The sequence below is a fragment of the Zonotrichia albicollis genome, chromosome 7 (genome assembly GCF_047830755.1).
Source record: "Zonotrichia albicollis isolate bZonAlb1 chromosome 7, bZonAlb1.hap1, whole genome shotgun sequence".
NCBI lineage: Eukaryota > Metazoa > Chordata > Aves > Passeriformes > Passerellidae > Zonotrichia > Zonotrichia albicollis.
The window spans coordinates 14,723,430-14,738,808 of record NC_133825.1 but is presented as its reverse complement, the minus strand read 5'-3'; the positions used below and the strand labels follow the sequence as shown (position 1 = coordinate 14,738,808).

General features: G+C 44.1%; 1 protein-coding gene across 3 annotated transcripts in view; it reads left to right on the top strand.

The window, feature by feature from the left end:
* Positions 1 to 15,379, top strand: part of MICU1 (mitochondrial calcium uptake 1) — a 92,929-nt gene that overhangs the window by 44,815 nt on the left and 32,735 nt on the right. For all 3 annotated transcript variants that reach the window (XM_074544364.1, XM_074544362.1, XM_074544363.1), the window contains 2 exons: positions 2,056 to 2,170; positions 10,806 to 10,888. In XM_074544364.1, coding sequence (XP_074400465.1) covers positions 2,056 to 2,170; positions 10,806 to 10,888 — 198 coding nt within the window. The remainder of the gene's footprint in view (positions 1 to 2,055; positions 2,171 to 10,805; positions 10,889 to 15,379) is intronic.

Below are 15,379 nucleotides of genomic sequence, written 5' to 3'. Positions count from 1 at the left end.
CCCTTTTCCACAAGCTACAGGCAGCTGAGCACTGTAGTTACAGCTTGTGCTCCCTGGGTTAGTGACAAGTAGATGCTGGTTTTAGTAGAAATAAATAACATTTTTTTTACTATGTTTGCTCAAAGGAAGGTGCAAATGGGTAAATGCTTCTCCCTCCCATCTGTCTTTATATTTCAGAGACCAACTAACTTAATATCCTCTTTTATTGTTAGTCTGTTGATGTGCTTTCCTCTTATGAGGAATATTTTGAGTAGTTTGATGCTGACTATGAATTTTAAGTGCAGCAAAGAAACCCATAAAAATTAATAAACCACATTGTGGAACTTTTTCATGGGATTCTTCAAGCAAGGTGCCAATAGCTAGATTATGATCAATGCTGCCCAGGAGAGGCAATAAATCACAGGAGCAGGTGGGATGCTCCTGGCAACACCTCCAGCAGCAGTCACAGGGAGCTGCTCTCTCCTCAAATCCTGCCTCTGGTTCAAAGCAAAACCAGATGCTTTTGTTCTTCACATCAGCATCAATGTTATTTTTTGCTTTGGATCCATCTTGATGGAAATGGAAGCAAAACAATTTTTTGAGGGAATGATATTTCAAGCTGGTACCCCATAATCATAACTGGCTGTTATCTTGCATCAAATGAAGGCTATTAGCTGTTGTCTGCTGGTAGTGACTCACCTCATATTAAATTCCTGGTGCTCTCCAAGTGGTAAAGGCAGAGTTACTGGGAACAATTTTATGTGATCAATAGAACTGAAGTCTTTTTCCCTGGAAACTGATTTTTTGGTCATCTATATGATTACTTTTGTCTCTTTTCTTGTGATTTCCAAGCCAGATACAGGTTAAATTTACATCTAAATTATTAGCTGAGCTCATCCCCACTCTGCAGTCACATACAATGGTGAGTTCTCTCTCAAAACATAAAAAATCCCCAAAAACTTGAGGTGGATGAGAGATATCAGCTGCAGACAGTGGAGAAGCTATGAGCTAACACTTGTTGGGGTATCTCCATAGGCTTCCAGTCACAGCAGCCACCTGGTTTCTCCAGACTTTCCTTGCTCTTGGCAAGCCTAACCAGTCAACTTGATGTGATGTTTTGCCTGCCTGTTTTATTGTTGGTTAACCAGTTTTCTTTCCTTTATCTTGTATATGATGGGATCTCCGCTAGACTGAGGTAACGCTGGGGGCCAGTTGTGGAGCTGGGCCCTCTTGTGGTGGTGTTTGTTGGTGGTTTTTCCTAAAACCATTCCTAAATCCAGCCTTGCTTTCACCATGCCTGTGTGTGCTTGCATGGCCTGGTTTCCATGGGATAACCTCACCCACCCCTACTCTCCTGTGTATTAATTGAATTCTCCTGTGTGTGTGCGTGTGCCTCCTCCTGCTGTGTCCTTAAAGTGGGTCACCAGTGTGGATTCCCTAACAGTTTGATGGATCCTTTTCAGCCTTTGGGGGTTCTGCAGATCAAAGGGACTCGGATTTTTAGCTTAGTAAGATATTGTGAGCTGATAAATGGAAAAGAACTGGAGCAAGAGGGGGATTGAATTTAGTTTCAGGCTGGTCCTCCCTCTGAGCTCACACACTCACACAGTTTGGACAACCTTGATCATACTTTATATTCATGTCAAATAATCCTTTTTTGGCTCCTTTCTACAACAGAGTCTAACTAAAAAGCTGTCAGTGCAATACAATTTTCTTTTTGAATCCTGTATTAAAGTCTGAGTTTTTTACCACTGATCTCAAAGATTTTAAGCAAACTGGCCATAATAATGTAATAATAAACATATATGTTTATGTTTATTTCAACTGGGCTGAACCAACAAAGGAATCCCATGCAATTCCTTATCCTCATTTGGGATGGGCAAGCACTGATCTTTGCAGAACTTTTCTGATCAGATCCAAAGGCTGGAAAAGGTCCACTGGATATGGATGGAGATAGTAGGGGTGTGTGTCCATGGAATGGCTTTTGGTGCTAAGGATACAAATCCAGCCTTTTATTCAGTGTTTGACCTGGTGCTTTGTGTGCTCTCTTTGGGGTGTGGCTGGCTGGATGAGCAGAAGCTGTCCCAGGAGAGGGAGAAGTTTGCTGACGAGGACAGCATCTTCTACGCGCTTGGAGAATGCGGCCTCATCTCCTTCTCCGACTACATCTTCCTCACCACTGTCCTCTCCAGTAAGTACACTGGGATTTCCCTGCAATTCCTGCTTTTTTGCAAGTTTTCAGGGTTCACAAGCAATAGCTTGTTGACATTCATTTCCCTAAAAGGCCTTCTGGATTGCCTGCAACTCGAGCTGAGCAATTGCTGTTGCTTGATCTGCTTTAGCCTGAGCTTTCCAGTGCTTTGGGAAGACAAGCAGATTGATGACTTCTGAAGATTTATTTCTCTTTTTGAAATGTGACAAATTTTTTTTTAATGAGTCACTTGACCTGCTGTTCAGATCTGTAAATGGAGAAGTGTTCTTGAGCTGTGTTCATGTGATATTCTCTTGGATTTGGATGAACACAGCTCTCCAGCTCTTCACTGGTTTCTTGCCTCTCCAAACTCCGTTTTCCAGCTGTATTTCCACTTGGGTGAGCTTGGGTTTGTGAGTGATGTAATCCAACAAGGAGAGAAGTTAAGCTGTTTACATTTCAACCAGTATCATTAGATACCTTCTGTCTTTTCACCCTGCTGCCCTTGACTTGCATTTGTGATATTTCCATGATCTGCTAATCTGTTCCAGCAAAGTTGTCTGCACTCGCAGTGCCAGCACTGAGAAGTTTGCTTTGCTGGCAAGAACCAGTGAAACTGAAGCCTTTGATAATGTCAAATGGCTTTTCTAGACTTTCTTCATGTGGAAGTCAAGTTCAAAACCTCATTTGCGGAGTTTCTCTGACTGCTAGGAAGGTGCTGTACCATAAACAGGAAAGTTGATGGCAGTTTCTCTGCCCCATTAGAAAATGTGGGATAAGGGGGATAAGTCACTGTCCAAATAAACTTGAGACATTTTATTTTTAGATTTAAAAAGAGAAAATTTGGCCATCTGGTCTAGTGAGTATTCCATGCTGGCCTGATTTGTGGAATTAGAAAACTGGATGGTTCCCAGTTACCTGCAGAGCCCAGTGCTGTTCAGGGAGTCAGCTGGGTTAATCCCTGGTGCTTTGTCACAGCAACAGGTGCTTTATTCTCCCCCATGTTCCTGCATGTTGTAACAGGAGACAGGAGAGGCAGCTCTTCCTTAGCTGAGGATCTATTCCTGGCAAGCAGCAGTGCTCAAGGTCTGGTTTGTTGTCAAATGGACCTGGCGGGGGCAGACTTGTGTGTGACCTTCATGTTGTGAAAACAAACAGAGAGATAAAGCTGGTTCAAGCCAGGGAATTTGTTTTATGACTTTAATTTGCTTTTTTTATTTGTCTGAGTCTCCGAACTGGCTCTTAAGACCTTTGCTGCTCCTTTCTTACATTCAGCTGGGCTGTGCCAAAATGATCTCAGGTATTCACTTGTGTCATGAGGGCTTTTCATCTGAGCCTCCACAGATGACAATGAACTCTCAAACCTCAGTATCACATTACTGAGTGTGGTTTGGAAACGCTCCTGCCCTTGTTTTTATGGTTGTGCTGGTGGTGAACAACCCCCTAATCAAGTACACAGGGCACAAAATGAATTTCATGTGCTTCCACAGGCAGCAGTAAGAGAAATTGTTCTTGCTTTGCTTTAACTTGTTCATTGTGAGAATAAAAGAAAAGGACCACCTTGTGTTGGAGGAGCTGCCAACCTTGTTTTGGAGGCTGTGAGGGAGGGACAGGGTTTTATTCCTCTTGTTCTTGGGCTTTTGTGTGTGTCCACAATTACAGGGGAGTTAGATTAATGAGGAGACAGAACTGGCCTTGAGGAGCCACGTTGGGCCTTTGAGGGCAAGGCAGGAGCTTTCAAAAAGGAAAATTAAAGAAAAAAAAAAATAGGAAAAAAAATTCCAGGGCTTTGAGGCTGACTTTTAGACATTTGGGGAATTTGCTAGATGATTCCTGAGGATGGAGGAATGTCTCTGGAGCTCCTGTTAAACAGTGATTCCCAGAGGAAGAGTTTGGGTTTCATTTTTAAAGCATTTGCTGTTGTAAAATAACCTCCCAACCAAGCCTTACCCTGTGACTAAATAGAAAACTCACTGTTGCACCCCACTGGTTTCCTCTCTGACTAGTGAACATTGCCTTGCAGGAATCCGGTACTTCCTGATTGGGTTCTTTTCCCTAGAAATAAATAAATAAAATAGAGAAATAAATAAATAAAATAGAGAAATAAATAAATAAAATAGAATGAGGGAAGTAAATCTTAAATGTGACAGTTCAATATTGGTTTTCTCCCTGTGTTGTTTAAATAACCCAAACATTAAGGAAGTATCTGGACAAGGTGGAGCTGTAGATTACACCAAAGAGATAAAACCAAATAAATATTGGAAAAGGAAGGTGGCATATTGAGCACTGAGCAGAATAATCAAAGGGGGAGTGGGAGATTGGCTCTGGGGGGGAGGCAGGAGGGAGAGTGATGGGGAGAGATCCATCATGGTCTGCTTTGGCTCATTGCATTCCAAACTGATCAGTGAGAGCCTTGGCAAACGAGAAACCCCAAGGGCTCTGTTGTGCTTCCCCAAACTCCTCATTCAGTTCTCTTTGCAGCTTTACCTGAAGCTCCTCCAGCTGAGTTCAGTGAAATGGGGAGTGAGAGGAGGAGAGAGGGCTGGAGGCTTCATTTCATGTTGCTCTCAGGCAGCTGTTTGCACATTGCTCAGAAATGAGTCTGTCACCATATCTTATTTACGAGCCATTTCTCACCCCAGCACTGTCTGTTCTCCTCAGTTGCTGTATTTCTGTGAAGTTTTTCTTTTAAAACAACTAATAAATTGGCTTTTAGCTGCTCAGAAAGTCAGCTTCTGTTAAAGGCAATGAGAGCTGAGGGGCCTTGAGGAAACTCGACAGTTTCTGTTGCTTCAGCTGCTCCTTGTGTTTTGGGGCAGAGGTAGAAAGATGAGCAAATTCTGATGGAATTTCCCCTGCAAGGATCCTTTGGATGTTATAGGAAAACAAAGACATGGCTTCCCTGACCAAAGAGGGTTTTGCTTTGGGACTTGCAAAACAAATGGAGGAAGGAGAAAAAGAACTTTTCTATGGCCAGTGACTACAATTGCCCAGCAAATGGCAAGGCACTCTAATTTTGCCTTCATTAACAGCTACTGAGGAGAGCTGGGCATTAGAAGAATAAATTGGTGTTGTTTCCACAGTTGGACTGTAGCTGTGTCTGGATTTAATTCTCCTGGCAGGAGGGTTAAATAACATTGGCTGAAGCCACAATAATTTGCCTTTTGCCAGGGCTCTCAGCAAACCTGCAGCTCCTTCTCCCACCACAGCAGGTAACTCTCATTTAGGATACACTCACCTCTGTTATTTTTTTCTGTCCTGTGTGTAGGGAATAAATTTCAAGCCATCTAACTCTGGAAATTGTTCTCTGGCCAGATACTGAGCTCTGTGCATGTCCTTGGGATGGAGGGACCTCTTCTCCCACACTGGGATGGATCCCCAGGGTCCCTTTGGACCATGACTTCTGAATAAATGATTCCTGGCTGAAGGAAAGTCTCCAGCCCCATCCCTGCCATGGGTGAAACCTTTACCTCACCAGTGATGCTTTCATCCTGCTGTGCCCTGTGCCACAGTGCCCATTCCCACAAGAAAAGGTTGCTTTGAGTTTACAGGACTGCTTTTGTTTGTAGTCCTGTTCATGTTAATTTTCTCTTCAGTCTTTCAATGCCCTCCATGGGTCCATCCCACCCTCACTGTTTGGAGCAGGGATGTCTCCCTTCCTAGCCCAGTCACTGCTGTGGCATTTCCAAGCTGTGTCTGAGCAGCATCTTCCAAGGAATATCCCAGCTTCCAAACACAAGCCTGGCTGCTTCCTGGCACAGGGAGAGCCCTCTCGCTTGGCATCCCACTTGTGCCAGGCTGAAGGACAGAAATGGAATGGTTTTTCACAATTGGCTGTTTGGGATGTTCCCAAGTGATTTGAAAACTCAGACTGGGGCATGAGAGGCTCTGTCAGCCTGCACCCTTCACCTGGTCTTGCTCTGTTCATCTCTCAGATGGATGGGATGGGATGGGATGGGATGGGATGGGATGGGATGGGATGGGATGGGATGGGATGGGATGGGGGATTCAGGGATCCAGGGGCAGCCACAGCTTCTCTGGGCACCCTCTGCCAGGGCCTCCCCACCCTCCCAGGGAAAAATTTCTCCCTGGTATCTCAAGTTGACACACTTGCATTATTTCAGAGTTGGTTCTGATCCTTCTTTGTGAGAAGAAATAACCCATTTCTCCTCTAGAACTGGTGATATTGTGGCTCAGTGTCTGTGCTGTGGGCTCCGTTTTTTAGCTGCCTGTTACTTACATTTCTGGGTTGATTAACATTAAAAAAACCAACTTGGTGTGATTTGGATTCATTTTCTGAAATGGTGGAGTAATAATGAAAGGAAAATATCTGCAACATTAAGTTTAATGGGTTTTTTTCCCTTATATTTACTGCAGCTGGGGCTCAGCCATCTGTATTCTGTGGATAGCTGTCTCTGCTTCAGGACTCTGTTAATTGGGGATTGATTCACTTTCAGGGTACTGTGGCCTTTGCACATCTATTTTTCTTCATTTTGGGATAAATGGAGAAGAAGCAACCATAGGATATTTAACTCCAAATGACTGATTTTTCCCAGCTGAGTTCTTGATCCTTCTTCCCACATTGGAGTTGCTTGGGGAGTTATTAAGCCTTGGGAGCCATGAGCTGCTTTGTGTATAAATTCCCACTAAAAGACAAGATATTCCAGTGTTTTTTAAGGAGTAGCCAGAAGTTTTACTTCCTCTAAGTAACATCACCAAAAATCACCCTGTTTTGGCAAAGAAATTCCCAGCTCCATGAGGAGGGAGCAATGGGTATTCTCCAAAAGTGTGTTAAGACTTCGGTTTTCTTAAAATGCAGCTTCTCTGCTGGAAGTCAGAGGGCAAGATACACTGAGAGGGGTCTCGAAATGTTGAGTTTTTGGGAAAGGAAAGATCCCAAATGAGCACAAAGCCAAGGAAATGTGGCCTTTCTCATCAGTGAGCTTTTAATGTCTTTCAGAGTGCATTGCTTCTGCTGAGAGCACAGGGCTGTAAAGAGCAATTGAGTGCTGCAAATTGGTCCATTGAATAATTGAAAATAGTTTAAAATGGCATCATTGGCTTAAAGATGCCTAATGAAGCCATCTCATCCCTCAGGGCTTCCCAGGGGCTTTGCCCTGCTGGATCCAAGTGGGTTTTTTCCTTGTGGTCAGTGCTGCTACTTGTTATTTGTTTGCTGCTGGAGGACGCTCATCTCTTCACCATTCCTGTGTTTGGGTTCTGCTTTATTTGCTTTCTTTCTGTCCCCAAATATTTGATTGGAACAAGTGAATAAAGAAAAGTGTTAATTGCCCTTTGCACTAAATCCTGGGTTAGTTGAAAAAAACAACTTGGCATGGAGAGCTGGTGCTGTTATGGATCTAAAGGATCATTTCAACCACATCTTTCCATGCATCTATGCCTAGGTCTGTATATATGGGCCTTTCCATATATCTCTGAGCTAGGAGTTCACTGATAGTGGTGTGGGCTACTGCTCCACATTTTCACTCATGTTGGCCCAATGGAAGGGATTGGAAATTGGTGATTTCTAAGGTCCCTTCCAACCCTAACCATTCCATGCTTCCATGTTAATGCTTTGGAGGATCCTCCTGAACATCTAAAGATAGACATAAAGCTAAAAAGGAAACTGCAGTTGCCCTGAACAGTTTCTGCCTCATTGCCCAAGGGAAATCAGTTGCAGTGAAGCAGTCTCTATTTTTAATAATGTAGAAAAGGATGGTGAGGAGACAGCTCACACAACCAGAGAGAGCTGGGAATGCAGCAGAGCACTTGGGGCAAATCCAGAGGTGGTTTCCCTTACCAAGGCAGGCATTAGGCCATATGAGAACCAAAGATCCTTTAAATGGCTTTGGACACCACTGCAGGAGGAATATTGGGTTTGTTTGGTGGCATCTTAATTAAGGAGGCAGTGGGGAAATTTAGAGATGCTGCAGTTGGGAATGGTAAAATTTGGGGGGCAAAGTAGAAGAGGGAGGGAAAGGCTACATTTAGCTGGGCAATCTGGTGTCTGCTGCTTTTCTGGTCTTTAAGTTTGAGGGATGTAAGTGCAGGAAGAGGAAGGGAATGGAGCTTGTGCAGGCTGAGGTAATGGGCAAGGCAGGCACAGTGGGATTGGCAGCTCTTGGGGCAGCTCTTCCCACATAAATCCTGGCCAGAAGCATCCCAGCCAAGGGGAGAGGCAGAAATCATCTGAGCCAGGCCCCATAAATCCAGTCCTGGGCACCAGGGGCGTACATCTCTAATGAACATTCCTTCCTGAGCAGCAGTGGGATGAGCTAATTGTCGTGGGTGCCCTCTGCTCCCCTGGCTCAGGGTCACATTGTTGGGATGGAAGTGTCATTCCAGGTAATTGGAGCTGGATATGTAGATCAAAGGAAGAAACCAGCCATGCCATTTATTAGCTGCAGGAGTGAAGTAATTGAATTTGCCAATTTAAAGCCACCCTTCCTTGCCTTTAGAAAATACTGACCCTGCAGATTTTTGATGCTGAACTGCTCATTTAAATTTTGGAGGTGTTGTTCTTCTCTGGGGCTTTGATACATTACTCATGGAAATGTGTGTTTAGAGATGGAAAAGGAGGGAAATGGCCCTTGTGAGGGACAAGTGAGTGTTTTACTCTGTTCTGCACAAATGGGATGTGCTATTATCTATTTCCATAAAAGGGGAGAAAAAAACCCAACCTGTGACAGTTTTTCACAAGGAATAACAGATTTCCCAATCTTTAAATCAACATCATTATATCCTGGTAGAGAAAATGAGGTAAGAAATAGGTGTTGACTGCTCTTTTTCTACAACCTTGTAACTGCATGAGAGTTTTGTCTGTTCCTCCTCTTCCTCATAGAGGAAACACCATTTCCCTGGTGCCAGATTTTGGGGCTAATAAGAAGAAATTGCTTCCAGGCTTTCACGCAGTGCTTGCAATTAAAGTGAATAAAATTGTACATGTTCTTGAAATATTAAGGGGGTAGTTGGAAGCTTGTTGCTCTTCAAGAAAAGGGGACTTAATCACTGGAGATACTGGAGGGATACAGAGGAGGCTTAATCCCCTAAATTTAATGTATCATTGGGGAGATTATGAAGGTGGTGCTGGGGACTGGCTGTCCCCAGGTCAATTAACACTGAGTTAATGAGGGTGAAGGAGGGAGGAGAGAGGAGCTGTGGGAGGCCCAGCAGGGTTGTGGCTGAAGGGGGGATGACCCAGCACGTGGCTGTGGTCACAGGAGAGGCTGCTCCTGCACGTGGTGTCTGGAATTCCAGGCTCGAGGGGTTGGCAGGGGGAAGTTGGAGGTGCAGGATGATAAGAGCAGCACCACGTGTGCTGGGGATATCAAACAGGTCCTGACAGGCTGTCCCTGCCGTCAGCCCCAATGCCCTCACTCATCTATTTTGGGCACAGAGTGTTTGGGAAAAGGCTCTCATTAACCTGTCTGCTGAATCCTTCCCTGATAAAGTGCTTGTCATTATTATAGCAAGGAGAAAACACAGTGTGAAAGTTTTGAACTGGAGCTGTAACAAATATCCAAAATCTAGTTCACTTAATTCCATATTCATTTCCTTTTGTCTGAGTGATTCCTCTTTGTCTACCCTCTGCCACCCCTGTCTGGGAAGTGCCTTCCCACAGAAGAGTGGATGCAAAACCTCATTATACCCTGAGCATCCACTGGAAACATTAAAAGTTGATTGCAGAGATGAAATTAAAGAGAGCTGAACCTCACCAGTGATCTACATTAGATGTGGGAAATGAAAAAAGCAGCTAAGTTTAACTGATCACTTAAGATGACAGCCTTAGCATTAGTTATAACCTTGAGGATTCCCTAGAAATCCCAGCAAACACCACAAATCCTGTAGGAGGTGTGTATTTGAAAGTAGCAGAGCATGATAAATCCTCATATATTAACTTAATTTGGGAAAAAATTGTGGCGCTGCATTGTAGCTTCAAACAGTGATGGGTTCCAGAGCCCAAAATGGAAATGTGCTGAAATCCTGTGGTGGGATGCAGGGAAAAGAGCGTGGCTGGCTGGGAAGTGATGCCTTTGCAGTTCTGACTAAATAGACCGTGACAGCAGAGACTAAATGCAATGAAAAATGAGGTACAGCCACGTCTCAGCTCGTGAGCTGCAGCCCACAGCTCATCTCAGTGCCATGACTGGGCTCAGACAGGGTGGGCATGATTGGTTTAAATTTGTACAGGGAGGCAGGAGCTGAGAAGTGCCCAGATCCCAGCTCTGCTCCTCACCCATGGGAAGCACAGAGTGCAGTGCCTGGGGAACATCCTCTGGCCTAACTGGTGTTGGACTGCGTGGAACAGGCTGGAGCTCTTGCTGCAGCTTCATTTTCTGTTAACTGTCATTAGAAATAACAGGTGCCATCTTGCTTTCCAGATTTTTCCACCTGTAAATAGAATAAATGTTCCAGAAATATCTCCTCCTTGCAACTCCTTGTCAAGACCTTTGGTGAAAGGAGTAGCATGAAGCTCATAGCTAGAGGTTCCTACAAGCTGCATTTCAACACTAAAATTGAAAGAATTGAGCAAAATTTCTTTTGGATAAAGTAATTCAGAACCTGTGCTGTTTTTTAATGGAGCTTTTGTATCTTTGTTAACTGGTTTTTGTGTTTTGTTGGGTTTTTCATGTAGCTCCCCAGAGGAATTTTGAAATTGCCTTTAAGATGTTTGATCTGAACGGCGACGGCGAGGTGGACATGGAGGAGTTTGAGCAGGCAAGTTGAGCAAGGAGTGCTGTGGCGCCTGAGCCATAGCACAGCATCCCTCTGTGGTGTTACTGCCTTCATTTTTGTGCTCAGTGCTGGTTTGCACCTTTCCCTTCTGTGCTCTGCTGTGCTGCTTCAGTGCTGCTGTTTGTTTCTTTAAACTGCATGAGTCAAGAGAAAATTTTTCATTCAACCAGGACAGCCAGCAGGACAAACTCAGGTTTCCTGTGACTTTGCCACCAACATTCAAGGCCAGGCTGTGTGAGCTTTGGAGCAACCTGGTCTGGTGGAAGGTGTCCCTGCCTGTGGCAGGGGATGGAACTGGATGAGCTTTAAGGTCCCTTCCAACCCAAACCATTCTATGATTCTGTAACATTTTCTTTACAAAAAGTCACCTTCAAGGTAGAAAAATAACTTTTTTTCACTCTACTGATAAAGTGGGATTTTGATCCTACTGCCTTCACAGCTTCTACTGCATTCCCTAATTTTGTCTTCAGAGAATAGCCAAGGTGAGTCTGCTTCAGAGGAGGGTTTATCCACTTATTCCAGTGTAATCCTAAAAAGTGTTATTGAGAGCATATTTTCATTAGTCCTCTACTTCTTACAAGGCTTCATCAACAGGGACTTGGCTGCAGGTGTTTTAATGAGTTTAGCCTTCATGTCTGGTACTGGTGAGCTCTTCCTATAAGCTGTGATTTATGGTCATGTCTGAGTGAGAATAGATTGAAGGCTTGAGCTGGCAGTGGGGAAAAGATTTACCCTCCCCAGGCAGAAGAGTGTGATTTTCCTTGCCTATTTCTAGCCTTAAGAAATTGGGAACTTACAGACACCCTGAAATCACATCCTGAATCACCAGTGTGTGCTATTGATAAAAGGAAATTTGAATGCATTTACAAAGTGCTACCCAAGAACAAAGCAGCCCTGGAGAATCCAGGGACAGATTCTTACTCATGAGTTGGCTCCATGAGTAATTAACTGCAGAAGAGTCTCCACAAGGTTGTGCTTGGGGCACTTGCTATAAATGGGAAGAACTAGTGGCAAAGGAGGTTTGTTGAATTACATCCCTCTCTAATCTTCTGCTGTCATCCTCCCTAAATTATTACCTGTGTGTATGGTGTCATCATAACAAGCTTGCTCCAGAGCCATGGAATAGATCTGGGGAAGTGCAGGGGTTTAGATGCACACTTTGGACTCTGAGGAGAGTGGAGTGTGTTGATCTGCAGTCTGACATCACTTCACTTGACAGCTTTTAATGTAAACCTGGGGTTTTGGTCACATTCCTTCCTCTTGGGGTTCTGTGGCTGAGATCATCCCCAGGTATTCAAGAGTGTTTTTCCCAGCCCTGTGACCAAAGAAGTTGAGATTGCTCAGTTCTGTTTTTCAGGGTTGTTTATTTTCTCTTATCTGTTCCATTCTCTCTCTGACCTGCTGAGGTCTGTCCAGCAGGTCGGGTTGTGGCACAGTCACTGCCCTTGGGGTGCTGTTGGCTTTTTATACTACGAACTACCTGCACTTTATTTACAATAATTCTCCAATACCTATCACTTACGTTAGACAGTCTGTCTCTACCCTTAACCAATCAAACAGTGTCACCATCCCAGCAGAAGATGGAGGACAAGAAGAAGAAGGACAGGACATGCCCATAGTCCTCCATCTTGCCTCTTGAACCCCCATTCTAAATCCCCAAAATTCTGCTTTTTCATCCTGTGACAAATTAACTATTATTTTACTCAAACCCTTGTGGCTTGTAACTCTTCACACAAAGTTGGTAATTGTTTCCAGGGGCTAAAATCAAAGGCACAGGTGTTTGTGACTCTGTGCCAAGGTTTCTGAGTCCCCTGCCAAGGCCTCAAATCACCCAGGGCAGCCAGAGGGATGTCCTGGGTCCCAGCACCTTCCTTTCCCCAAGTAAAAACAACTGTTGTTCTTTCTATCTGCATAGTGCATGGAGACAGCACTCCACTGCAGCTATGTGATCATATTGAACAGCCCAAAAGGTGATTTATGGTAGTTGCAGTGTTCTAGAATGAAATCAATTATGGAGATAGATGAATTTAAGAAAAGCAGAGAACAATTAACCTCCTACTAAAAATGCAGTGGTGCCAAGGTGTTAACTCAGGTGTCACGTTTGGCTTTTTTATTAGAGCCACCTAAAATGAAAAAGGAACATTTCTACAAGATGAATGTTTCCTAATTGCTGTGAAGATGAGGGTACAAAATTGAATTCAATTATTTCAAATCATCCAGTAGACCAGGGGAAGTTATGCATGCATTAAGTCACATAAATATCCTTAGGAAGGGAAGGGTATTTTTGTTAAGCTGGTTATCTGTGTCACTGCTTGTATAGAAAGGAATAAAGTTCCTGGTTAGTATCAGAATATTTGGGTGAAGGCTGAGAGTAAGAGGATGAAGGAGTGTTTTGGAAAGTGAGAAGATATCTGTGAAGGTACTGATTTGCTGCAAGAACAAACACAGCTCCAGTGGGAGGCACATATATCTCATTATGCAAACATCTAACATTACAAACAATTGTTTATATGATAAATCCTGTTTTTCACTCCTTATGGAAATACCTCAGGAAGAGCATGAAGGATGGCAGGGTTTGCAGCTCTGTGCTGTTAATCTCACCTGGCAGGAGCTGCTGGAACTGACCCTCTCAGGGGATTGTGCAGCATTTTAAAAGAGCAACATCGTTTTGGGGAGAATGGATGGAAGAAGAGGGGGAAGAAAAGGACACCAAGGAAGCATCACTCCATCCCTGCTGGCTGTGAGCACGTGGGAATGAACTTCCTACTCCTCCCTCACACCTTCTCTTTGGAGGCAGCCAACAGCAGGTTCCTCTTCTCACTGATCTTTGAAAACCTCATCAGGAAAGAAAATTACTTCAGTAATTGAGCTTATATGTGACTTAGCTGAAGGCTTTAACTGCCTAATAAAAAACCATTTCATTTCTTCTTGCCTTGATGAAGAATTTCAGGGTTTTTATCCAGTTGAGGCATGTGCTTAGTCTTGAATAATGTGGTGCCTGCATCAGTATTGCCTTCAATTCTTCATCCTTTGGCATATAAATTGTGAGTTTACTCCTCTGTTTTTAAAGAAAAGCTGGCTGAAAAGTAGAAAACGTGCATGCAGTGTTACTGGTGATTTCTCTTTGAGTCTTTAACTATTTTAATCTGTTTTTTTCCCCTCATCTGGTACAAAAGATGAAACATGACAAACACTTAGGCTGAAATAGGAACAAAAAAAGAGTGGAGCATCTCAGAGCTCCCTGTCCTTGCAGGATTGATGAGCTAGGGTGAGGGCAGCTCCTTGCAGTGGTGCCTGGATCATTGAAAGGATTACCCAAAACAGGGACTGCTTCAATCATTGTGGCTCCAGTGCCCACAGGTGGATTTTCAACCTGTCCAACACTTGTTACAGATGGGAGAGGAAAAGAGAGCCCTAGGATTCCACATAAATAACAGGCAGGAAAAGCTGCTCTGTGGAGCAGTCTGCAGTGTGGTAAACACTGATGTAGAAACAGGGGCACTTTTCCAAGCTGGCCTTAAATTGCCTTGCTTCAGACAGTTTATAAATATTTGTCTCCAAACTGTGCTGCATGCAGAGCTCACAGTTAACAGTGAAGCACAAAGCAAACTGAGGAGTTGCAGTGCAAAAATCAGAGAATTCCTGAATAGTTTGGGTTGGAAAGGACCTTAAAGATCATCTCAATCCAACCCCCTGCCATGAGCAGGGACACCTTCCTCTGTCCCAGGTTGTTTCATGTTCTGTCCAGCTTGTCCTTGAACACTTCCAGGAATGGGGCAGCAACAGCTTCTCTGGGCAACCTGTGCCATGGCCTCACCACCCACACAGAGAAGAATTTCCTCTCAAAATGTAGTCTAAAGCTCCTCTCTTTCAGTATAAAGCCATTACCCTTGTAAATAGTCTCTCTCCATATTTCTTGCAGGCTCCCTTTAGGCACTGAAAGGCCATAATTAGGTCACCCCACATCCTTCCTCACATCAGAGTGACCAAAAAGCCTCAAAACCTCTTTGCTGTACTTTCTCCCTCTTTATTTTCTCCTCTAGTTGATTTTCCTTGTGGGAGAACAGGCAGCAGTCTCTGGCTGGGGGAGGCAGGGTTTCCAGCAAGGTGAACCCAGCAGCAATAGTGTGGTGTTTTCCTCTAGAGCATCCCCTTTGGGGCTGTTCCAGCACTCACTCTCATTAGGAGAAGTTGAACACAGTGAATACCACAATAATGAGGTTCTGGCATCCTTGTGACAGCTGGAGCTCTTGGCAGCTGCTTTTCTTCCTCCCTTCCAGCTTTTGTCAGCAGGGGGAAGAGGCTGATGGCAAAGCAGGGGTGGTTGCTGGAACTTTGGGAAGCCTGGGCTGTCAGGTGGCTTTTTTTCCCTTCTGTTTCAAACTTGTTGTCCTTAATATGAATCCTTTTGCTGCCTTGTTGGAAGAGGTAAGTTACACACAGAGAATAAGCCTGGCTTCTCATACCCCAGCA